At 45.1% G+C, this 24,408-nt stretch overlaps 1 protein-coding gene across 1 annotated transcript in view; it reads left to right on the top strand.

The window, feature by feature from the left end:
- The window catches only part of CORIN (corin, serine peptidase), a gene marked incomplete at both ends in the record, with an annotated part of 107,446 nt that overhangs the window by 18,528 nt on the left and 64,510 nt on the right, over positions 1-24,408 (top strand). Inside the window, 2 exons of the mRNA XM_083368064.1 lie at positions 12,516-12,726; positions 17,455-17,636. Coding sequence (XP_083224190.1) covers positions 12,516-12,726; positions 17,455-17,636 — 393 coding nt within the window. The remainder of the gene's footprint in view (positions 1-12,515; positions 12,727-17,454; positions 17,637-24,408) is intronic.

Raw genomic sequence — 24,408 nt, 5'->3', positions numbered from 1 at the left:
CGCCGCGACCAGGGCCCAATCCTCCGGAGGCGCGGGGCTCGACCCCCAGAAGAGCTGCAGACCGCTCCAGAACAGCATACCAGGTGGCCGACAAGACACCTCGGACATCGACACCGAAACGCCCAGCAGGCCCGGCGGATGGACGAACGGACACGTCCGATGGCTCCGAGGATCACGAGTACGAGGAGGACCCGATGGTAAGCGCTCCGGTGTGTCCTTTTGTGCTGCCTGTAGTGTTGATCAGCCCACGGACGGGTGAGAGGAGGGAGTGTAAGGCCCTGATTGATACAGGCAGCACACGCTGCCTTATTAGCTTGGTGATGGCAAGGGAGGCCGGTATTCCTCTTCAGCGGCTCCCCAAACCTATCCGGTTTCAGCAGGTAGACGGGTCCCTTTTGGGTGGAGCACCTATTACACATGTAACGGCACCGGTGAGGATGGAGTTGGGTACACACTGGGAGACTCTCCGGTTTGTTGTGGTGCCGTCTATGACGGAGGCAGTCATCCTGGGGCTTACGTGGTTGGACAAGTGGGGCCCCACAGTCTGGTGGGAGGGGGGATGCCGACACCTCCGCCTCGGGACAGGGCCCCAGCCTCCTGAAAAGCATTCCTTCCTGGGTCCGGAGGGGGTTAATGGGCCTGAGGGGGCCGCAGGGGTGGGCACCGGGCTCGAGACACAGGTACCACGGGAGTATAGCGATCTCGCAGATGTCTTTGATGAGAAGGAGTGTGACGCCTTGCCACCCCACCGCCCCACGGACTGCGCTATTGAACTGGAGCCAGGAGCAAAATTGCCGAAACCCCGCATGTACGCAATGGCACCCCGGGAGATGCAGGAGCTCCGTCAATATATAGACAAGAACATGCGGAGGGGGTTCATTCAGCCTGCTCGGTCCAGGATGGCGGCTCCTGTCCTGTTCCGAGAGAAGAAAGACGGGACCCTGAGACTGTGCGTTGATTATCGGGGGGTCAACGCGGTGTGTGTGGAGCACTTGTACCCTCTCCCTTTGGTGAAGGACCTTTTAGCTCATTTGGCTACGGGCCGGGTGTTCACCAAGTTGGACTTAAGGGAGGCGTATTACCGTGTCCGGATAAAAGCCGGTGATGAATGGAAGACGGCTTTCAACTGCCCGTTGGGGAGCTTCCAGTTTAGGGTAATGCCGTTTGGCCTGCAAGGAGCCCCCGCGGTATTTATGCAGTTGATTAACCAAGTCCTGCACGACCATCTGTACCGGGGGGTCCTTGTCTATCTTGATGACATCCTTATATATACATCTACGCTAGAGGAGCATGTTGCCTTAGTGCGGAGTGTGCTGACCAAGTTGAGGGACGCTCGGCTATATGTGAAGCTGTCGAAATGCGAGTTTCACAAGCCCCGGCTGGACTACTTGGGATATCGTGTGTCCTCCAACGGGGTGGAGATGGACCCGGGGAAAGTGGAGGCTATCCAACAGTGGCAAGCCCCACGGACCCGGAAACAGTTGCAGAGTTTCCTTGGCTTCGCCAACTTTTATCGGCAATTCATCCCACATTTCGCTTCCATCGCCTTGCCGCTCACGGACCTACTGCGGACTAAACAAATGGCAACGTTGCCGCGGCCAGGGCAGAAGCTTGTGTGGACCACTACATGCCAGCGGGCTTTTGAGGCGCTCAAGGCGCAGTTTGCCAGGGAGCCCGTTCTGCAACACCCGAACCCTGGCCTGCCCTACGTGGTTCAGGCTGATGCAAGCGACGTGGCTGTTGGAGCTGTTCTTCTGCAACGGCATGCAAAGGGAAGTTTGCGGCCCTGCGCGTACGCCTCCAAGAAGTTAACGACCGCGGAGAGGGCTTGGGCCATCTGGGAGAAGGAGGCCTTTGCGGTCCGCTGGGCCCTGGGGACTTGGAGACACCTTCTGGAGGGGGCTAGCCAGGAGTTCGAGGTTTGGACGGACCATAAAAACCTGGAAGCCCTGCAAACACCCCGCCGACTGTCCCCGAAACACGTACGGTGGGCCCAATACTTCCAACGCTTCCGGTTTCGCCTCAAGTATGTGCCTGGGGGTAAGAATTTCCTGGCGGATGCCTTGTCTCGGCTACCGCAGTACGATTGCCGGAAGGAGGAGGTAGTGCAGGCACTGGTACCGCCGCCCCGCCCGGTGGAGGAGACGGAGCACAGGGCCAACACCGTGACAGACGATTTCCTGCGGGCCTGTAGGGGAGCGTTGGCGACTGACGACTGGATGCGGGCGCACCCCGACACCCTCACGTTGCGGGATGGTTTAGCTTGGCACGGGGCCAGGTTGTATGTGCCTGCAGCGGCACGAGATCAGGCACTTTACCAATGCCATGACGCTAGGCAGGCAGGTCATTACGGGTTCGTGAAAACCCTGCATCTGGCCCGCCGCCAGTTCTGGTGGCCAACCATGAGACGGGACATTGAAAGCTACGTGCAAAGGTGCCGCATCTGCGCAACCACTAAGCCCTCCACCAAGAAACCGGCAGGCCTCCTGCAACAGGTGGCCGACCCCGTACGACCTTGGCAGGACATCGCGATGGACTTTGTGGTTGAGCTACCGGAAAGCAGGGGATATAACGCATTGTGGACAGTTATAGACCTGTTCTCAAAACAGGCCCACTTCATCCCCTGTAAGGGATTGCCCTCGGCCCGTCGACTAGCCTGGCTGTTTGTTCAACATATCTATCGTCTCCACGGGGTGCCACGACGTATCATCTCCGACCGTGGGGTACAGTTTACGGCCCGGTTCTGGAGGGAGTTCGTGCGTTATATTGGAGCGACACAAGGTCTGAGCTCGGCGTACCACCCAAGCACGAACGGAGCCGCAGAACGCGCGAACGCGGCGGTGGAGCGATACCTGCGCTGTTATGTGTCGTACCAACAGTCCGAATGGGTGGACTTGATATCCTTCGCGGAAGTTGCCTATAACAATGCAGTGCATAGCAGCACTGGGTTCTCCCCCTTTAAAGTGGTATCCGGTTACGAGTTCGTTCCTATCGCGGGGTGCGATCAGGGGGCCCCGGCATCCTGCACACCTGGGGCGTGGATGCACCGATTGGAGGAGGTGTGGGGGGTGGCTAAGAAGGCGTTAGAACAAGCAGCAGAGTCATACAAAGAGCAGGCGGACAGGAAAAGACGGTCGTTTGCACCCCCCAAAGTGGGTGATCTCGTCTACCTCTCTACAAAATACCTGCGGCTGCAGGTGCCATGTAGAAAGCTAGGACCCAAGTACCTCGGACCCTTCCGAGTTATACAGGTAGTCAACCCCGTCACCGTCAGACTCCGGCTACCTCCTCTACTGGGAAAGATACACCCCGTTTTCCACAGCAGCCTGCTGAAGCCTGCTACGACCGCCTCTGCAGCGGCAGGGGAGGGTGGCCCGGGACCAGTACAGGGCAGTCACTACGAGGTACAGGAGATCCTGGACTCCCGGAAACGAAGAGGGCGGGTGCAATACTTGGTGCTCTGGAAGGGGTACCCCATGGAGGAGGCTACCTGGGTACGGGATGAGGATGTGTGTGCACCACGCCTTCTCCGTGCCTTCCACCGGAAACACCCGGGGAAGCCGGGGAAGACCCCGGGGGGGACAGTTAACCACGTTACGGATCGCTCACCTCTCTCTCCTTGCATTCCAGGTGAGCCCCTGGTAGAGGGGGCGGCATGTCGGGCCTCGGCAGCCCGACACACGAGGGGGGGCCCCTCCACCCCCCCGGCACACCCGGCTACCCTCCCTCCGAACCCACCTGGAGACGGCATGGCCCGGAGAGCTCGGAGGCCCGCGACGCTCCCCTCGCCGCTCCCGGACGCGCCGCGGCTCCTCCCGGCCCCGCCAAACTGCAGCACGGCCCGGGGAGTCCAACGGCCCGCGGCGTTCGTCTCGGCGCTTCCGGACGCGCCGCGGCTGCTTCCTGCGCCCGGCGGCGCGTCATCCAGGGGCTCCCCGGCGTGGGAGGCTCCGAATCCCGGGCCGTCTCTTCTGGCGCTTCTGGACGCGCCGCAGCTGCAGGCCTCGCCCGCCGACGCGACGACGCGCGGTTCCCCGGCTCGGGAGCAACGGGCCCCGGACTGCGGCCAGCCTGGCGGAGGCCTGAGCCGACTTCCTAACTGTGCGGCCTGGGGGGTCTTCCTGGCTGCGCGGCGCAGTGTGGCGACGCTGTCAGGGGACGGGTCCTTCCCCCCTGCGGTGTCCGGGTGGCTGGGTGACAGGGGGCTTCGGGGGTGGGTGCAGCAGGGAGTGGGTGAGGGTGAAGGGAAAGGGCGCGTTGGTGGTGACACGTTGGGGGAGCCTTACCTGCCTGAGCGTCGGGCGGAAGGCTTTGTAAGGGAGGGGTGGGGAAGTTATAGGGACTGGGAGGGCGGAGGCTTGTTTGGGTGGAGTTTGGGTGGGGTTTTTGGATGTGTATATAGCAGCGTTGGATGCAGATAGCAGCCAACGCTGGCTTTGTTTCTCGTTGCGGCTAAAGCTCTGTGGAATAAAGTGCTTCTAGACTGCGGCAGGAGTCTCTCGTTCCTGTTTTCGATATCTACCCTGTTCGTTGCAGGACGAGTTTTGACACAGGCAGGATTTCGAAGAGGCAGAGTAACTAGAGATCAAATTGCTAACATACGCTGGATCATGGAGAAAGCTAGAGAGTTCCAGAAAAACATCTACTTCTGCTTCATTGACTATGCTAAAGCCTTTGATTGTGTGGATCATAACAAACTCTGGCAAGTCCTTAAAGAGATGGGCGTACCAGACCATCTTATTTGTCTCTTGAGAAACCTATATGCGGGCCAAGAAGCAACAGTGAGAACTGGACACGGAACCACTGATTGGTTCAAAATTGGGAAAGGAGTCCGGCAAGGCTGTATACTGTCGCCTTGCCTATTTAACTTATATGCAGAGCACATCATGAGAAAGGCAGGGCTAAATGAATCAAAAGTTGGAATTAAGATTGCCGGAAGAAACATCAACAACCTAAGATATGCAGATGATACCACTCTAATGGCAGAAAGTGAAGAAGAACTAAAGAGCCTCTTGTTGCGGGTGAAGAAGGAGAGTGCAAAACTTGGGTTGAAACTAAACATTAAGAAAACCAAGATCATTGCATCTGGCCCTCTCAATTCCTGGCAAATAGATGGGGAAGAAATGGAGGTAGTGACAGATTTTATTTTCCTGGGCTCCAAGATCACTGCAGATGGGGACTGTAGCCAAGAAATTAAAAGTCGCTTGCTCCTGGGGAGGAAAGCCATGGCAAATCTAGACGGCACACTAAAAAGGAGAGACATCACCCTGTCAACAAAAGTGCATATAGTCAAGGCTATGGTCTTCCCAGTTGCAATGTATGGCAGTGAAAGCTGGACCATAAGAAAGGCTGAGCGCCAAAGAATTGAAGCCTTTGAACTATGGTGCTGGAGAAGACTCCTGCGAGTCCCTTGGACTGCAAGGCGATCAAACCGGTCAGTCCTAGAGGAGATCAACCCTGACTGCTCTTTAGAAGGCCAGATCCTGAAGCTAAAACTCAAATACTTTGGCCGGCTAATGAGAAGGAAGGACTCACTGGAGAGGAGCCTAATGCTGGGAAAGATGGAGGGCAATAGAAGAAGGGGACGACAGAGAATGAGGTGGCTGGATGGAGTCACTGAAGCAGTAGGCGTGAGCCTAAATGGACTCCAGAAGATGGTAGAGGACAGGAAGGCCTGGAGGAACATTGTCCATAGGGTCGCGATGGGTCGGACACGACTTCGCAACTAACAACACAACAACAATCGCCATATAAAGTTACAGTTTTTTAAAAATATATTTCCAAAAATATTCACAATGGCATGAAATTGAGCAAAAAAAATTTGTCACATTGTTGAGTAGAAGAATAAATTTCTTACTTAACTTCTTCAATCCTTTCTCTCTGCAGAACTCTTTTCTTTATGAGAAATTTTATAAAATAGCAAAATTGGAAAGAGAAAGAAAAAAAGGAGACAATTAATGAGAAATTCCCCAAACCTTCTGAAACAGCTCTTTGTATTGCTTCAAGATGTTTTTATGGGTATAGAACAGCTCTACGTTTGCAGTATTGTAATTCCTTTGGTAACTAGGAATGTAAAATAAAGGATTTTATCTTCTGGAGGAGAAAAGCAGGGATTGGTGCTCAAGGCACATGAAGTAGATCAGAGATGGCAAGTGCCCAAACTGCAACCCAAAACCCACTTATGTATTGTCGAGTGCTGGGTGGGCGTGGCCCATTGGGTAGGTGTGGCCAATTGGGGTGTGTGTGGCCAATTGGGGGGTATGGCGCATTGGGTGGGCGTGGCTGCGGTGGTAACGGCAGACTGGGTGGGACTAAAAAGTTCAATCAATCAATTCCAACTTTGTGAGATCTTTTTTTTTCCAGGAGAAGTTGAAATTGATTGATTGAACTTTTTTTTTTTTTGCACACAGCGGCGCAGGCCTAAAGCGAAAAGGTTTTATAAAATACAGGTGAAGGCCTAGGACTGGGATGACGGTTCGCCACCACGGAAGTAGATGATATAAAATAAGCGCATAAGAGAGAAGGATGGTCACATTACCTTCATCCAATTTCTGGTATAATTCTTCCATGATAGCAACCATAGATTCTTGAGGGGTCGGCACACCAGTGGCCCTTTAAGTGCTGGGGGAATGCAACTTTCCTTCAAGGAAGTGATGATTAAGCCTCCCAGGCTTATTCATCTCCCAGTCCCCATCCTGCTATCTTCAGGTGAGAGAGTCCAAACCTTAAATCAGGGGTCTTCAAACTTGGCCCTTTTATGACTTGTGGACTTCAACTCCCAGAATTCCTCAGCCAGGCATGCTGCCTTAAGGGATAAATCTCACTGAATGCAGTGGGACACTCTGTGCATTTATAATAACTAGCTATATTGACAATTCTAATCCTGGATTAAGGAAATAGTGTTTAACAGAGCCTCTAAGCATATGTAAGATGTGTTACGTTACTTAATAATTTATTTAGTAATATGCAAAAAAATTAAGATCTACAAATACGTACAGATCACTTGGCTAGAAATCTTGTAACACATAGAAGTTTCACGTTATTTGTGGCAACTGGGAGGTTGTAGAACTAGAAAATGCTTACAAATGAGAAAGCATTTGCAGGAGTAGCTACTAAGACTACTATAGGTATTCAGTCTGGTCCATAAATAATGCATTTATAGTAAATGATTATTTTGTTCTTGGATGAAAGATGAAAATAGTTATCTTCTTTGGCTCAAAATTAAACAAAATAATAGATCTCAGGGCAATATTTTTTTTCCCTTTGAGAAGATTTCTATTTCTTTTTGTTCCAGCTGGGATCAAAGAAGTCCTAAGGGAAAGGTTAGCCACTATTGCTCTTGAACTTTTATAGTGGATATTGGTTTGATTAAACTGAGTTGTGAACTCACACTGTATCAAACAGTTTCCTTCTGCAGATTTTACTTTTCATGTACAAGAAGTATTATACTCATGTATTTTGTTTTGTAAAATTTTCTTTCTTCCAACAAGATAAACATCTGGTGGAAATATATTCACTGCAATGATTCCAATATGAGCAGACACAATTTGTCTAAGCAGTTTATTGACAAGAAAAAGATAAAACTAAAATTCTCACGATAATAATCTACATGTCTGAAACTATTCCGGGCATATAAATCTAAAGTACATTGCAAAATATATTCCTTAAGTAACATTATCACATTAAAACAATGCATAAAGAGATGTGATAGCATATATTGAATAGGACCCCATTATTCATTATATTTATGGAATCAGATTTTAGATGATTACCTTTAGAAACTCAAATTACAGCTGTTGAGCTTTATTACCTTAATGTTTGCCTGTGTCTATAGGGGTTGGGATGCAGTGGCTTAGTGGGTTAGGACGCTGAGCTTGTCGATCAGAAGGTCGGCAGTTTGGCGGGTCGAATCCCGAGTGCCGCGTAACAGAGTGAGCGCCTGTTACTCGTCCCAGCTTCTGCCAACCTAGCAGTTCGAAAGCACGTAAAAATGCAAGTAGAAAAATAGGGACCACTACGGTGGGAAGGTAACAGCGTTCCATGCGCCTTTGGTGTCTAGTCATGCCGGCCACATGACCACGGAGATGTTCTCAGACAAGCGCTGGCTCTTCGGCTTTGAAACGGAGATGAGCACCGGCCCCTAGAGTCGGAAACGACTAGCACGCATGTGCGGGGGAACCTTTACCTTTACCTATAGGGTTTAATTTCCAATATTGTGGCTGGAAGTACATTATAGATATCTTTCCCCTTATTAAGGGGAAATTTGTGTTAAATTGGAATGGAATGGAACAGAACAGAACAGAATAATTACAAGGGACCTTGGAGATCTTTTAGTCTAACCACCTGCTCAGGCAGGAAACCCTATACTATTTCAGACAATGGTGGTTCAATCTCTTCTTAAAAACTTCCAGTGTTAAGAGCATTCACCACTTCTGGAAGCAGGTTGTTCCACTGATTAATTGTTCTAACTGTCAGGAAATTTCTCCTTAGTTCTAGGTTGCTTCTCTCCTTGGTCAGTTTCCATCCATGGCTTCTTGTCCTTCCTTAGGGCGCTTTGGAGAATAGCTTGACTTCCTCTTCTTTGGGGCAGCCCCTGAGATATTAGAACACTGCTATCATGTCACCCCTTGTCCTTCTCTTCATTAGACTAGACCAGGGGTAGGCAACCTTGGCTTTTTTATGTCTCGTGGCTGGCTCAGGAATTGTGGGAGTTGAAGTCCATGAGTCATAAAAGCCAAGGTTGCCTACCCCTGGCCTATACATTAAACCAGGGGTCTTCAAACCTGGCCCTTTTATGACTCGTGGACTTCAACTCCCAGAATTCCTTAGCCAGCATGGCCCAGCTTGGAAACCTCTCCCTTTCCCCTCAGCACGGCTGGCTCAGGAATTCTGGAAGTGGAAGTCCACGAGTCATAAAAGAGCCAAGGTTGCCTACCCCTGGACTAGACATACCCAATTCCAGCAACCTTGCGTTACATTGTTTTAGCCTCCAGTCCCCTAATCCTCTTAGTAGTTCTTCTCTGCAATGTTTCCAGAGTTTCAACATCTTTTTTACATCATGGCGATCAAAACTGGATGCAGTTTTGCAAGAGTGGCCCTTACCAAGGCATTATAAAGTGGTGTTAACACTTCACATGACCTTGATTCTACCCCTTTGTTAATGCAGTCTAGAACTGTTTTGTTGTTGTTTTTTGGCAGTATCTTTTATTCTGCATCTCGGGTAATACATTGAGGACTCCTTGACACGGTATCTCGATCTACTTGGCAAAGTTATAAAATATAGTAGCATTGTTGTTTTTAATAAATTGAAATGTTTACGGAAATAAGGATTTTCTTCAATCCAGAGTGCAGGGTGTGCTACCGATAGTCACCCACAAAGTGAGGAGGACCTGTAAGATAGCTGTTGCAGCAGTAGCTCCAGGAACAAAACACCCTTCCTGATGCAGAATTAGATGTCCCCAATCCTATGGTTATGCAAGAAGGGCTGTTTTGCAGGGCCTTCACACTAGAGCAGTGATGGCGAACCTTTTAGAGACCGAGTGCCCAAACTGCAACCCAAAACCCACTTACGTATCGTTAGGTGCTGGGTGGGCGTGGGTGTGGCCCATTGGGTGGGTGTGGCTGTGGTGGTAACGGCGGACTGGGTGGGACTAAAAAGTTCAATCAGTCAATTCCAACTTTGTGAGATCTTTACTATTCCCCCGAAAAGTTGAAATTGATTGATTGATTCAACCTTTTTTTTTTTTTTTTGCATACGGTGGTGGAGGCCTAAAGCGAAAAGATTTTATAAAACCCAGCTGAAGGCCTACGATTGGGGCGATGGTGAGCGTGCCCACAGAGAGGGCTCTGCGTGCCACAGGTTCGCCACCACGGCACTAGAGCGCCTTCAATAGTTGACCTCAGCAAAGGAAAACTTGCATAATTTGATTGTATTATATCAGACATGTCAAACACAAGGCCCGGGGGCTGGATCCGGCCCGCGAAGTGGTTTCATGTGGCCCGCGAAGCCATCCTGGAAACAGTGAGAGAACGGCCCCCACTGCCTTGGCCCTGGCCTAGAGACCCTCCTTCTGCCAGAGACCCTCAGATCTGACCCACTCCTGCCCAGGCCCCCATAGGCACCCTTGATGCGAATGATGTAGAGCTGGCCACACCCACCCAGTAGGCCATACGGACTCTAGCCACGCCCACCCAGTAGGCCACGCCCACCCTGGCCACACCCACCTGGCCCCTTGAGGGCAACCACAATGCTGATGCGGCCCTCAATGAAATTGAGTTTGACACCCCTGTATTATATGCATTGTATTTCAGTGTTTTTAACATTACAGCCTGCCTAGTCTGGTGAGTAGATGGGACACCAGATAACTCCTACAGACAACGCTTAGAATCAGTATTTGATACGGATTTTAAATTACGCTTGCGATGATACCATGAAATGTTTTAGATCAATTGTCAGCTTAACTGTGTTATCTTTTTATTGTTAAATTTGTTTTGCACTTAGATAGAAGTGCATACCAAATAAGTGTGCTATAGTAACAGCTGTGCAAAGCTTAAAGGTGATGCTGCTCACCATGGAGTTGCATTTTGTTGGGTAGGACCTAGTATTCAAATCTGTGAAGATCTTTTTTTTAAAATTTATTTTAATTCCATTTATATCGCGCCCTTCTCCGAAGACTCAGGGCGGCTTACAAGCTTAGCAGTAGCCTTCATTCTATGTATATGCCTGCTTATTAGGGCTTTCATACAACCCCCAAGCGGCATTATTACAAAGTCAGCTTAATTGCCCCCAACAATCTGGGTCCTCATTTTACCTACCTCGGAAGGATGGAAGGCTGAGTCAACCTTGAGCCTGGTGGGACTCGAACCTGCACTAATTGCAGGCAGCTGGTGTTACTTAAGGAGGCATTAGCCCACTGCTCCACCAAGGCTCAAGTGTTTCAAATGTTGCCTATTCCCCCTCTAGCTTGGTGTCATTTGCAAAATTGATGAATTTCCCCTTTGTCCCCTCATCTAGTGGCTGTATATACGTATGTGTCCTGGGTCCGCAAGATGGTTTTAGTGTAGTTACTGAATTTAAACTTTAAAGCTTGCTACGCATAAAATATTAACTTAAACATCTAAATACCTCAGTAGACAACAGGGTTGCAATAAATGTTATCCGTTTGTTAATACAAAACAATCATAAAGCAGTCTATTGAGAAGACTACTTGATAGAATTGTATTGATAGAATTGTACAAGAAATTATTTTTTGTTAATTTTTGAACTAGATTTCTCAGTACAAGGGGAAAGGGGGGAGTAGCCCCCCTTTTTAAGGGGAAAGGATAGTATCAGGTAATAAAATAACAGTTGTTAAGATGGCTGCTTCTAATAATAATAATAATAATAATAATAATAATAATAATAATAATAAGTTGGAAGGGACCTTGGAGGTCATTAGTCCAACCCCCTGCTCAGGCAGGAAACCCTATACCATTTTGGACAAATAGCTGTCCAGTCTCTTCTTAAAACCTTCCAGTGTTGGAGCATTCACCGCTTGTGGAGGCAGGTTGTTCCACTGGTTAATTGTTCTAAGTGTCAGGAAATTTCTCCTTAGTTCTAGGTTGCTTCTCTCCTTGATTAGTTTCCATCTGTTGCTTCTTGTCCTGCCTTCAGGTGCTTTGGAGAATAGATTGACTCCCTCTTCTTTGGGGCAGCCCCTGAGATATTGGAACACTGATATCATGTCACCCCTCCTTCTTTTCGTTAAACTGGAGACATACCCAATTCCAGCAACCGTTCCTTATATGTTTTAGCCTCCAGTCCCCTAATCATCTTTGCTGCTCTTCTCTGTACTCTTTCTAGTCTCAACATCTTTTTTACATCGTGGTGACCAAAACTGGATGCAGTCTTCCAAGTGTGGCCTTACCAAGGCATTCTAAAGTGGTAATAACACTTCACGTGATCTTGATTCTATCCCTCTGTTAATGCAGCCTAGCACTGTGTTGGCTTTTTTGGCAGCTGCAGCACACGGCTGGCTCATATTTAAGTGATTGTCCACTAGGACTCCGAGATCCCTCTCACAGTTACTACTTTTGAGCAAAGTACCCCATATACTATACCTGTACATTTGGTTTTTCATGCCTAAATATAGAACCTTACTTTTTTCACCATTGAATTTCATTTTGTTAGATAACGCCCGGTGTTCAAGTCTGTCCAGATCCTCCTGTATCTTAAGCCTGTCTTCTGGAGTGTTGGCTATTCCTGCCAGCTTGGTGCCGTCTACAAATTTGATGAGTTCCCACACCCCATTACACACTTCCCTCCATGTAGATGCCGTTCCATTGAGGACCACATGCTGAGTATGGACGGTCAGCCAGCTACGAATCCATCTGGTGGTGATGCTGTCTAACCCACATTTTTCTACCTTATCGAGTAGTAGGTTGTGATCTACTTTATTTTGAACCTTCTAGTGACTTTTCGCTTTTAGTAAACTCTTGCTCTCCGTCTCTGTCACAGATATGTTCTTATTTTGCAGATTTGTGCATAAACATCAACTACACCCAATGTGAAGTGCTGCCATATAATCAGACTACTCTAAGATCAGTTCTTTCCATTGTGAGAAGCATTGAGATGGAAAAATTTCTCAAGTTCTTTGGTTATCTCAACCGCCTCGGCTGTTATCAGCACATTATGCTGTTTGGATGTAGCCTTGCTCTGCCTCAGTGCATCAGAGATGGTGATAACAGGTAAACAAAGCTAGTTAGTGATGAAAGATGGTTACAACAGATATAGCGTATCTGTGCAGTAGGTGTTAAAGCTTTACAACCTCTCAGAGGAAACTCACGATTAAGACTGTTCATACCAGAAGATTCCAGAAAAAAAATAGCTGCAAGGAGTATATATAATATGTTTGTTTAGGAAAAAGCCTATTCGTCGTATTATACTACCCTGAATAAAGCAAGTTCATTGACTAATCTTATTAGGGATTATGGCTTGTGATTTTGGCAGAGAGGCTTCTAATCCCCGTTTAGTTTAAAGGCAAAATGAATTACGTATGATTTTGAAAAAAGTTTATTGAAACCCACCCTTGCCTTCAGTATAAGTGAATTATTTCCTATTTGAATCAGTTGTTTTATAGTTGGGTGGAACTATTGTACCTTTTAATAGCTACCCTTCAGAGTGTTCACACTCTTACATTAGTGCTAATCACAGGATTTCTTAGCCTGCCAAGAGTTCAGCAAAAGAGTTCAGAATAAAAATAAATACAAGCCCACATACCGGTAGTAGAATTGATAGGCAGTTTCTATCTTTGTCGTAGTGTGGTCCAAGTTTGAAGTACAGTGGCAAAGCATAATGCATTATCAGGCCCCAGCAAAGTGACTAGGCTTTTGGGAAAGCAGAGAAGATGGGATAGGGTGGGGTGGGGTGGGGTGGGGTGGAGTGGAGTGGAGTGGAGTGGAGTGGAGTGGAGTGGAGTAGAGTAGAGTAGAGTAGAGTAGAGTAGAGTAGAGTAGAGTAGAGTAGAGTAGAGTAGAGTAGAATATAGATAAATTAATAGAATAGATCAGAGGTCCCCAACCTTTCGGGCACAAGGGACCGGTTCCGTAGAGAAAGGTTTTTCCATGGACCGGAGAGTGCGTGGTTTGGTGTGCTGCCTGCATCTCACATATGGGGCTTTGCTTGTTTGTGCGGTCCGGTTGTTGGCATGCTGTGGCCCAGTACCAGTCCATGGACCGAGGGTTGGGGACCTCTGGAATAAGTAAATTAATAAAAATAGATTAAAAAAAATCAGATGCTTGTAGTTCTCTTCTGCTATTCTGGAGCATTCTGGGATACTCATATTAAGAACATCTACCACTATCATGGAAGCAAAGGTTGCAGCAAGTTCTGCATGTTCTATATGTTATTGGAACATGAAGATGTAAGTGAATCTCAAAGTGAAAAATACTTGCTCATTTGCCACACAATTAGGACCGATTGACAAACAACATCTTTGTGCAATAGTTCATTTTTATATGATTAATGGAATGTTCCTCAGTGCAATCCCCATGATTGCACAGAGAAATTAAGTACAATATTGTATTTATAGGGAAGATTTTATCCTGGTATTCATCGTTTGGTACTCAATGCACAAGCTCCCTTGTGACTCACTACATTATTCCTTTTGGGAAACATTTGTTTGGTATTCATTGTTTTTGGTATTCATCGTGCCTCCCAGTACCAATTAATGATGAATACTAAGGTACCACTGTATTTGTATATTATCCAGAGCTGTCCATCTGAATTCACTGGAGCTAACTCTCCGGTGTGTAGATTTGGGATTGTTGCACATTTGTCATGTGGAGATCAGATTTTTTTTTTTAAAAAAGAAATGTTTGTAAATTGTGACTTCTTTGTCTTGGGATGATATCCTACCACAACACCAATTCTTGTCTCTCATAGCAAGCAGCCTTTGTGTTTCAGACTCACTGATATGGCTGAGTCAGTCATCAGTCATTAAACACGTTCATTTAGATTAAAAAAAAGAAGAAGAACTGACAGAGTTAAAACTCTCTGGGCCCCAAGATTCCACATCTGCAGCTGTGAAAATTCTAGAAAGAGAAGAGCAAGAAAGATGATCAGGGGACTGGAGGCTAAAACACATAAAGAACGGTTGCTGGAATTGGGTATGTGTAGTTTAACGAAGAGAAGGACGAGGGGTGACATGATAGCAGTGTTCCAGCAGGGACCAGCAACCGGTCCGCACAAACAAGCAAAGTCCCATCTGTGGGATGCAGGCAGCACACGAAACCACGCCCCGTCTTGTCCGTGGAAAAATCTTTTTCCACAGAACTGGTCCCTGGTGCCCAAAAGGTTGGGGGCCTCTGCTCTAAAGCAGTTGAAGGCAGGACAAGAAGCAACGGATGGAAACTAATCAAAGAGAGAAGCAACCTAGAACTAAGGAGAAATTTCCTCACAGTGAGAACAATTAACCAGTGGAACAACCTGCCTCCAGAAGTTGTGGATGCTCCAACACTGCAAGTTTTTAAGAAGAGACTGGACAATCATTTGTCTGAAATGGTATAGGGTTTCCTGCCTGATCAGGGGGTTGGACTAGAAGACCTCCAAGGTCCCTTCCAACTCTGTTGTTATTGTTGTTGTTGTTATTATTAGACGCACGCGTGCACAGACGTCTGGTTTCTACTGCAGCAACAGCCAAGCGTTTAAGCCCCATGGGGTCTCACCTCATCTCAGTCGTAGCAAAAAATCTCCACCACTGACAGAACAATAGCTAAATTTATTAAATAAATAAATAAATTTGAAGTGACAACCGAGGAAGAGTTGGTGTAGCAGCAGTAACACCATCGATTTCCTTCCTTCGTTTTGTGTCCTTCCTCCCCTATGGCTCCTATCAGGTCTGTAAAACATGGTATTTAGGATTGAAGCAATGGAGCCTAAGAAAGGCTGGAGTCTTATCTGCCATCTCCTCCTTCACGATTTTTATGCTCCAGTACAGAAATCAGCAAATTTCAACTTTTCTTACTGGCCAGACAAATTCTTTGATAAATACAGTAGCCTATTTTTTTTTAAATGAATTTCATGGTTGAAAAATGTGTGGATTCCGTACTTTCAGATACCAGAATTTGAGTTAGAAAATGAAATATTGAAGATTAAGCAAATTTGACCTGAACATATTTTTTCTTCTAAATCTCACGTGCAAAAGTTGTGATATTTTATAACTCTTAAAAAAACTAGTTGATAAAATATTTTATGTCTATTACGGTTTATCTGCTAATTGACTATAATATTCAGAATGTAACATGTATTAAGACTTATATTTATCATTGTTTTAGCATTTAGAAAATTAAGCTAGGAGCATTTAAAACTGAAATAAAGCAATGAAGCAGAATTATGATCATAATTGACAGTAGCAAGTTTCCTTAGCATGATGGTCCACAGATGTTTTGGGACGATCTTACAAAATTCCTAACAATTAACAGTTAAAGGAGTCTACAATTCTAGGAATTATGATAATATTTATACACATGGAGCATATTATACTGGGAAAAATCATAAGAACATCTGCTAAACTGATTAAAAAAACAGATTTTTCTTAAATGATATATTGACCACACTACAAAGAATTAAGCTTAACTACCATCTTAACAACCACATGTGACAAGTCTATATACATTCAGAATTAATCAAAGGATTACTGTTTTATTTCAATAATTAAATGTAAAATATAATAAACATAATGTTTTAAAAGGGACGCGGTGGCTCAGTGGGTTAGGATGCTGAGCTTGTCGATCAGAAGGTCAGCAGTTTGGTGGGTCGAATCCTGAGTGCTGTGTAGCAGAGTGAGCGCCTGTTACTCGTCCCAGCTTCTGCCAACCTAGCAGTTCGAAAGCACGTAAAAAATGCAAGTAGAAAAATAGGGACCACTACAGTGGGAAGGTAACTGCTCCGTGCGCCTTTGGCGGCTGGTCATGCCGGCCACATGACCACGGAGACATCCTCGGACAAGCGCTGGCTCTTCGGCTTTGAAACGGAGATGAGCACCGGCCCCTAGAGTCGGAAACGACTAGCACGCATGTGCGGGGGGACCTTTACCTTTACTTTTTTTAATGTTTTAAAATAAAGGAGACTCCCACCACTTGTTCCTGTGAAATATCAGAACCATGATTTAAAGTTGTCAAAAAATGGTGTCGAAGTGACAAATGAGGACCACATCAACATTCACGTTATAAAAAGCTTCTTAAAGTGCCTGGGAATTAGGATATGTGTCAGATAAAGAGGAGAAGTTGAGTGATAAGGGCTGCTGTCAAGGAAGCATTGTATGTCAAATGGAGAACTGCTTTCCAGATACGGGAGTCTCCAGAAAAAAAAATTGCTTCTAACTCTAATTGTCAAGAATTCATTGACCTACAAATACTGATAAAAATCAAAACATGCATTAGTATGAGTAATTTAATTCTTTAGGTTTATTATGTTATTATTACTGATGTGTTCCTTGTGGAAATAAGATATTTTTTCCTTTTGTCAAGCTTTATGGAGTTTATAGACACACATGAAGCAACAGTTTGGAAGAGATTTTTCCATTGCCATCTTCTAACACCGTAGTCTCATCTACCGTCCTGATATTTTCTTGAGATTTCTCCAAGACAAACAGGGATTTTGTTTTCCTTCCCTGACCTGCAGTTATATTCAGGCTTTTGTTTGTTGCCTTTATTGTTGTCTTTAGTTGCTTTTTTAACATTCATATGTGACTGGTCTAGCATTATGTAGGTGGCGTATAGGGAGGAATGGAATAATAATAATAATTTTAAGATGTGTGCCTGAGGAATTCTAGAAGCTGAAGCTCACGTATCTTAAGGTTGTCAAAGTTGAGAAACTCCAATCTAAAAATTATATGCTTCTGTCATGTTTAAAAGTTAAAACCAATGTAGGTACCAAAAGAGACATCATCTTTTCTTTTCTTTTTTCCTTTGTAGTCGTGGACTTCTGCCTTGTAGATCATTTTGTGAGGCTGCAAAGAAAGGATGTGAACCAGTCCTTGCAATGGTCAATTCTTCTTGGCCAGAGTTTCTCGCCTGTTCCCAGTTCCATAACAAAACTAAAAATAACAACATCACCAAAGCCTGCTTCTCCCCCCAAGGGGAAAAATGGAAAGGATGTAAGTTTCTCTCTTTTTTTTTAAAAAAAAAGTGCTTTTGAGCCAGAGTAAAGCTGTGATGTGATATATGGTTATGGAAAATTAAATATGTTTTCAGGGAAGAAAAGTAATGGGAAGTGTTTAGCAATCTAATAGAAAGAAATAGGCAATTGTTCACCAAGCAGTTATTTGCTAAAACAGGAACACAAACTATTGTTGGGGGTGGCAAACAAGAGAGACACAACACCTAGTCTTTTTAATTTGTTAAAAGGTACAAGCTGAAATACATGTAACTCCGGGGTCTTCAAACTTGGGCCTTTTATGACTTGTGCACTTCAACTCCCAGAATTCCTCAGCCAGGCATGCCTAGCTGAGGAATTCTGGGAGTTGAAGTCATAAAAGGCCCAAGTTTGAAGGCCCCTGATCTAACTCATAATCAAAACTAAATGCCAGACTGATATCATTTACCATGTCAGTACTCGAGGTTTGGATCACGTACTGAAATTCACATGAGGTTAAATCTGCCACATCAAAAGCACTGTTGGCTGGTAGCTTTTGTGATCCGGGACATTTCAGAAGCTAAACAGATCAATATTAAGTAGTAGTTGGATGGGGAAAATCCAAGCCGGGAGGAAAGAATGCGAAATTAAAAGATATTCAGGAAAAAAGCAATGCCAAACCTTTCCCCACATGATGCCGAACACGTGAGCTTGACTTGAAGGTGGAACTGATTTAATAGACGGTTCATGCATCATCTAAAACAGTGCTTCTGAACCTTGGATGCTTGAAGATGCATGGACTTGTAACTCCCAGAATTCCACATCCATTTGTTAGTGACCGAAGTTACAGCAGCACTGGAAAAAAACAAATGACTTAATGACCATTTTGCACACTTAACGACTATTGCAACCTCCTCACAGTCATGTGATCAAAATTGGGATGCTTAGCAATTTGCTCGTATTTATGATGGTTGCAGTGTCCCGAGGTCAGTGTCCCGAGGTCATGACCTTTTGCCACCTTCTGGCAAGCAAAGGCAATGGGAAAGCCAGATTCACTTAGCGACCATGTTACTAATAGTGATTCACTTAACAGTGGCAAAAAGGTCATAAAATAGGGCAAGACTCACTTAACTACTGTCTCACTTAGCTACAGAAATTAGACTACCTGTATTCCCGTCTGCTAGTTATAAACTCCAGAATTTTATTAAGAAGCAAGCTACAAATTAGGGTTCTTCAAACTTGGCAACCATATAACCTGTGGACTTCAACTCCCAGAATTCCTCAGCCAGCAGAGTTGAAGTCCACAAATCTTAAAAGTTGCCAAATTTGAAGACCCTGCTATAAATGAATCAGATTTCAACGGAGTAAGTACCCTATGTACTGCACATCAGAGCTACTGAAGCTTGGAGATCTCAGAGAAATAATAGTTTGTTGAGTTGGCTGTATTGTCTTTAACATTGAAGATGCTCTTTTCTAGTCTTTAATACTTCTTCTTCTTCATCATCATCATCATCATCATCATCATCATCATCATTATTATTATTATTATTATTATTATTATTATTATTATTATTATTGTGTTTTTAGGTTTGTTTTATGTTTTTCTTTTATTGTTCGCTGCCCGGGGTCACATTCTGTTTGCCATATAAATGTAAGGAACGGATAAAATATTTTTTCAAATGAATTATCAGTATGCATAGGAATGAAAATCAGGATTCATCAATCATTCTGCCTTCTTGCTCTTTCTGACCTTGCTTACTTACTCAGAAAAACAGTACCAAAATGACATTCCTGTGTCACCTCCCTAGAAATTAAAAATTAAAAATAAAAAATAGTTCGCATATTTTTCTTCATATCCTCCCTTTGCATCGTTTATATGGTGCATTCTTTTAAGCATTGAGGTTAGGCATGGTCTTTAAAACATGATTAATGAGGGGAAAAAATAGCTCTGGAATCTTTTTCATTACTGTAGTTATTTACACGTTATCGGAGTCACTGGACAACACCATCATTGTGGTGTTTGCTCCCATCATTGTGTCTCACCCCCAGGATATGGTTTAGGCCAAATTAAACGTTTCTTTATTCCTATCTTTGAAACATCAGCTATTTGGAAAACAAAGGTGGCTTTTTCGATCGCCACAGCAAAGCCTGTATTATATTAATGCTTATTTTAAGCTCAACATAACAGTTGGTTAGAAAAATTATTGAATAGTTACACTGAGTGAGGTTAAATTCAAAAGGGCTTGACTTTTAACTAGTTCCTTGCTTTTCCTCAGAAGGAAAACGATCAGTACAAAGAGATATGTCCTGAAGGCGAAGCCAAATTAATTCCTGAATGGATCCCCTTAGCACGCTGGGCCATGTGTGTTTAATAATTGGTGTATCGATCAAGCTACAAATGATATGTGTGGACCAGCTGAGCAGGCTGGCCATACATACTTCTCACAGAAGATCACCTTCCTGCCTGATTCATGAAAGGTGGGGGGAAAGAAACTAGAAGCTAATGGTTTTGAATTGTCTATATATAAAGCTGGAAGGGATCTAGGAGGTCTTCCAGTCCAACCCCTTGCTCAAGCAGAAGACCCTATATGCCATTCCAGACAAGTGGCTGTCCAGTCTCTTCCTAAAACCCTCCAGTCACTCTCTGTGTTGTTTGTTCCTTTCAAAGCTCTTTTGGCTAAGAAGCGGAGTGTCTTTGATATCTTCGGTATGGAATTTCCTGTCCAGGTACTAAGCAGGTATAACTTTGCTTTTTAGGAGGAAGTAAGGACAGCTTAAGGGACGCGGTGGCTCAATGGGTTAGGACGCTGAGCTTGTCGATCAGAAGGTCGGCAGTTTGGCGGGTTGAATCCCAAGTGCTGCGTAACAGAGTGAGCGCCTGTTACTCGTCCCAGCTTCTGCCAACCTAGCAGTTCGAAAGCACGTAAAAATGCAAGTAGAAAAATAGGGTCCACTATGGTGGGAAGGTAACAGCGTTCCGTGCGCCTTTGGCGTCTAGTCATGCCAGCCACATGACCACGGAGACATCCTCGGACAAGCGCTGGCTCTTCAGCTTTGAAACGGAGATGAGCACCGGCCCCTAGAGTTGGAAACGACTAGCACGCATGTGCGGGGGAACCTTTACCTTTACTTAAGGACAGCTTGTCGTTGTTAGCTGCGAAGTCGTGTCCAGTATTGTTTTTCCTACTCTTTTGCTACTCCATTTCTTCTGATGGATTCTTGCCCACAGTAGTATACCTGATAGGCATCTGAATACCCGTTCCGGTCCATTTTAGCTCGCTGATTCCTAAGATGTCGATGTTCAGACTTGTCATCTCTTGTTTGATCACATCCAGCTTGCCTTGATTCATGAATCTTACATTCCAGGTTCCTATGGAGAAAAAATCTTTAGAGCATCTGACTTTCCTTTCATCACTGGATACGTCCACAGCTGAGCGTCCTTTCGGCTTTGGCCCAGTTGCTTCATTCTTTCTGGCGCTACTAGTACTAGCCCTCTGCTCTTCCCCAGTAGCGTCTTGGACGCCTTCCGACCTGAGGGGTTCATCTTCCAGCGTCATATCGTTTTGTCTTTTGGTACTGTCCATAGGGTTTTCATGGCAAAGATACTGGAGTGGGTTCCCATTTCCTTCTCCAGTGGATCACGTTTTCTCAGAACTCTCTGCTATGACCTGTCTGTCTTGGGTGGCCCTGCACGGCATAGCTCATAGCTTCATTGAATTAGGCAAGCCCCTTCGCAACGACAAGGCAGTAATCCGTGAAGGGGAAGGACAGCTAGTCAGTCAAAATAAAAGATGAAAAAGAAGGCAGATTTTCCATTGCACAAGAAAAATGATGCCTTTTTGGATCAGTGCTTCCCTCTCCAATATGTTTGTCTGCAATTGGTTACTTAGCCCAGCAGGCAGCTCTTGATGTACTGTAGAAAGGGCTGCCTGCTTCTGCCCTGGAGATCATGGCTGTGATTTATAACTCTTGAAAACATTTTGGAAATTCACCCCATGTTGCAGACAGTTATATGGAGACCATATGGTTTGGGCTAGTGATTTTCCTTCTTCTGCAATGACTGCACAGTATAAGGCAATCAAGGAAGATAAGATTATTTAAGACGCAAAAGCTTTGAGCTGAAAGTATAGAAAGAATTAAAGGACCTTCTGTTAGAATTGCAAGCAAGATAAGAAAGAAACATTGTAGGTTTCAGAGAAATGCCACCCCCATTGCGTTATGTGTCAACGCGTTTTACAGAACTGTTGCCTGCAATGATCTTCGTTATGTGGAATTTTTTAAAAAATGCTATCTTTATGTTTGCCTCACTTTGACGATGATACCAAGATAGCAAAAATATTGCCTTTGACACAAGGGAAATTGCCATTTTTGTACATAATTGTTTTCTCTTTCAGTAACTGTCACCCACCCTGCTTAGCTTGGCCAGTCTAAGACTAGCGCTGCTTAGTAGCTAGAAGAACATGAATAAGTAGAATAACTTGGATGTGATCATGTAACCACCAGGAATTAAGCTCAACTTGAGGGAAGGTAGCAACCAGAAGAAGTACAGAAGTTACAATCTAGTCTTTATTGGTAGTATATATCTCACTCTGGTGCAAGAATGAACTCAAGAAAAAAAACAACAAGAAACAGGCTGACTTTAGACAAGAAAGTTTCATACAGATAAATTGAAGATCTGGGAATCAGAGCTGAATGTTTCCTTGTCCTGGTCCATAGCTCAGTGAGGAAATTAAGAGCAACTCAAGCTCATGGCTGGAGTGTTGTTTGCCATGGAAGTTCTCCATCTTCCATTTAGGCTATTGCCCATTTCCCAGAGTTGTGCATTTCTCTTTTCAATAGTCCTTACCTGTTGTGATTCAGTGTCAGCCTGTGCTCCCAGCAGCTGAGTCTGATGAATCTGAGGAGGAGGAGGAGGGGTTTGGAGAGCCTTTGGTGTCAGAGGGAGACTGATGCACTGCAGAACTCTCAGCCTGGTCCCTCCAATCGTGTTCCTCATGAGGCTCAGCTGTGTGAGTACGAGGTGTCGGACTCAGAGGAGTCACAGCTGAATCTGTTCAGAGACGCTAGAAGCAGAAGGCAATCCAGCAGAGCAGAGCAGAGAAAATCAATGAGGCAACTCAGTGAGAGGAGGAGAAGGCAGTGAGAAGCCAGGCCTTGGGACTGATAATAAAAGGGGAAGGTGCGGGCGGGGCTGGTTGCTGAAGGCAACCGTTTGGAGACATTCTAAGAGAATCCTGGTCTGTTCTTGCTACTTCTTTTTAACTCTTGTTTGATATTTTGATTCCTTTATTGAAGGAAATATTCTGTTGCTTTTTTGTTTGAACTGTAAATAAATTTGGGTTGGGTTTTTCCAGCCTGTTGACTGTAAAAAGGAAAAAGGGGTTGTCCCTGACACACAAACAGGGCCGGTCGTAGGCTAGAACAGAACATTACCAAACATCTTTGTTCTGCTTCCTTGATATTTGTGTAATGTGTGGTGGCCGAGGATGTTTTTCTTTCTCTGAATCGGGAGACTCAACTTGCAGGTTTGCTTCTGAAACAGGTGGCTGAGTCCCTCAGCTGAAATGTGGAGGTCCGTCTTGCAAACGTGGAGCAAGACAATCGGCCCCATCTCATCTGCAGATAGTAGAGAACATGCCGTCCCTGGAGTTGCAAGGTCAGAATGTACCAAGCTCTCCTCTTCCAAATTGAGTCAGACTCATCAGACAGGCCGATATCAGGGAGATTTCATTTTAATGTTGTTTGTGACTCATCAGGAACAAGCGTGGTCCATAGCCATCTCAGTGAAATGTATTGTTTTTCCCAGCTACGGTATATTGCACTGGGTTTTCCATAATCCACAGCACAACATCTATAGAGAAGATGTCTGTGTCATATAATATATGTGGGTATATGCATAATTCTGTCTTTCTTTCTTTATGTCATATGTAGTATATATATTGGAGGTGGTGACCCTTTGAGAGCTGTATGCAGCAAAATTTCATTTTAACGTATGCCGATTACTGTACATTCAAGGTGACAAAGTTATTATTCTATTTATTCTAGATCCGGAATATGGGTGGCAAAATTGTGGAAAGTCAGTAGCTTTCCATATTGATTGATCACAATATTCCTTACCATCCTAGCCGTGACATGCATTGGGTGGGGAGAGGGGAGAAGATTAAAAAAAAAAGAGCAATTGGCAACTGTGGGAGTGTAAGTAAAGCTGTGCTTCTTTTTACGTGTGACATCCTCGCGTATACCAAAGGGATTTCGATCATGTTGCTGTTGGCCCTATTAGAGCCAGTTTGCCTCTAGTGGTCAAGCCCCTCCTTGGTCATGAAAGACAGTTGCGTGACTTTGTGCCAGTCACTCTCTCTCAGCCCAACTCACCTCACAGGATTGTTGTTCTGCGGGAAATAGGAGGAGGAAAGCAGGTAGGATATATTCGCCACTTGAGTTAGTAAAAATAATAAGGGTGCGATATAAATAAAATTATCCTGCTTTTTTCTATCTCTCTCTTGCTGACGCTACTGCTTCCGTGACTTGCAAATTGTCTACATCTTAACAAAAGGGAGGGCATTTTTGGGGCTGCTGCATCATGAACTGCATTGGATATAAGTCAATATTTCTCAACCTTGACAACATTAAAATGTGTGGACCTCAACTCCCCAAGTTCACCAGCTAGCCATGGTTGAGAAACGCTTGGATAAAGATGGCAAAAGAGATGAATTTTTGAAAACGGATGGAGTTGGATTCACACAACAGCAGAATGAAAGCCATTACACCCTCACCCCAGAAGCTGTGAAAGCTGG

The sequence above is a fragment of the Vipera ursinii genome (genome assembly GCF_947247035.1).
Source record: "Vipera ursinii genome assembly, chromosome: 7".
Classification (NCBI taxonomy): Eukaryota; Metazoa; Chordata; class Lepidosauria; order Squamata; family Viperidae; genus Vipera; species Vipera ursinii.
Note: the sequence above shows the minus strand (reverse complement) of the source record. Positions and strands in the feature narration are given on the sequence as shown.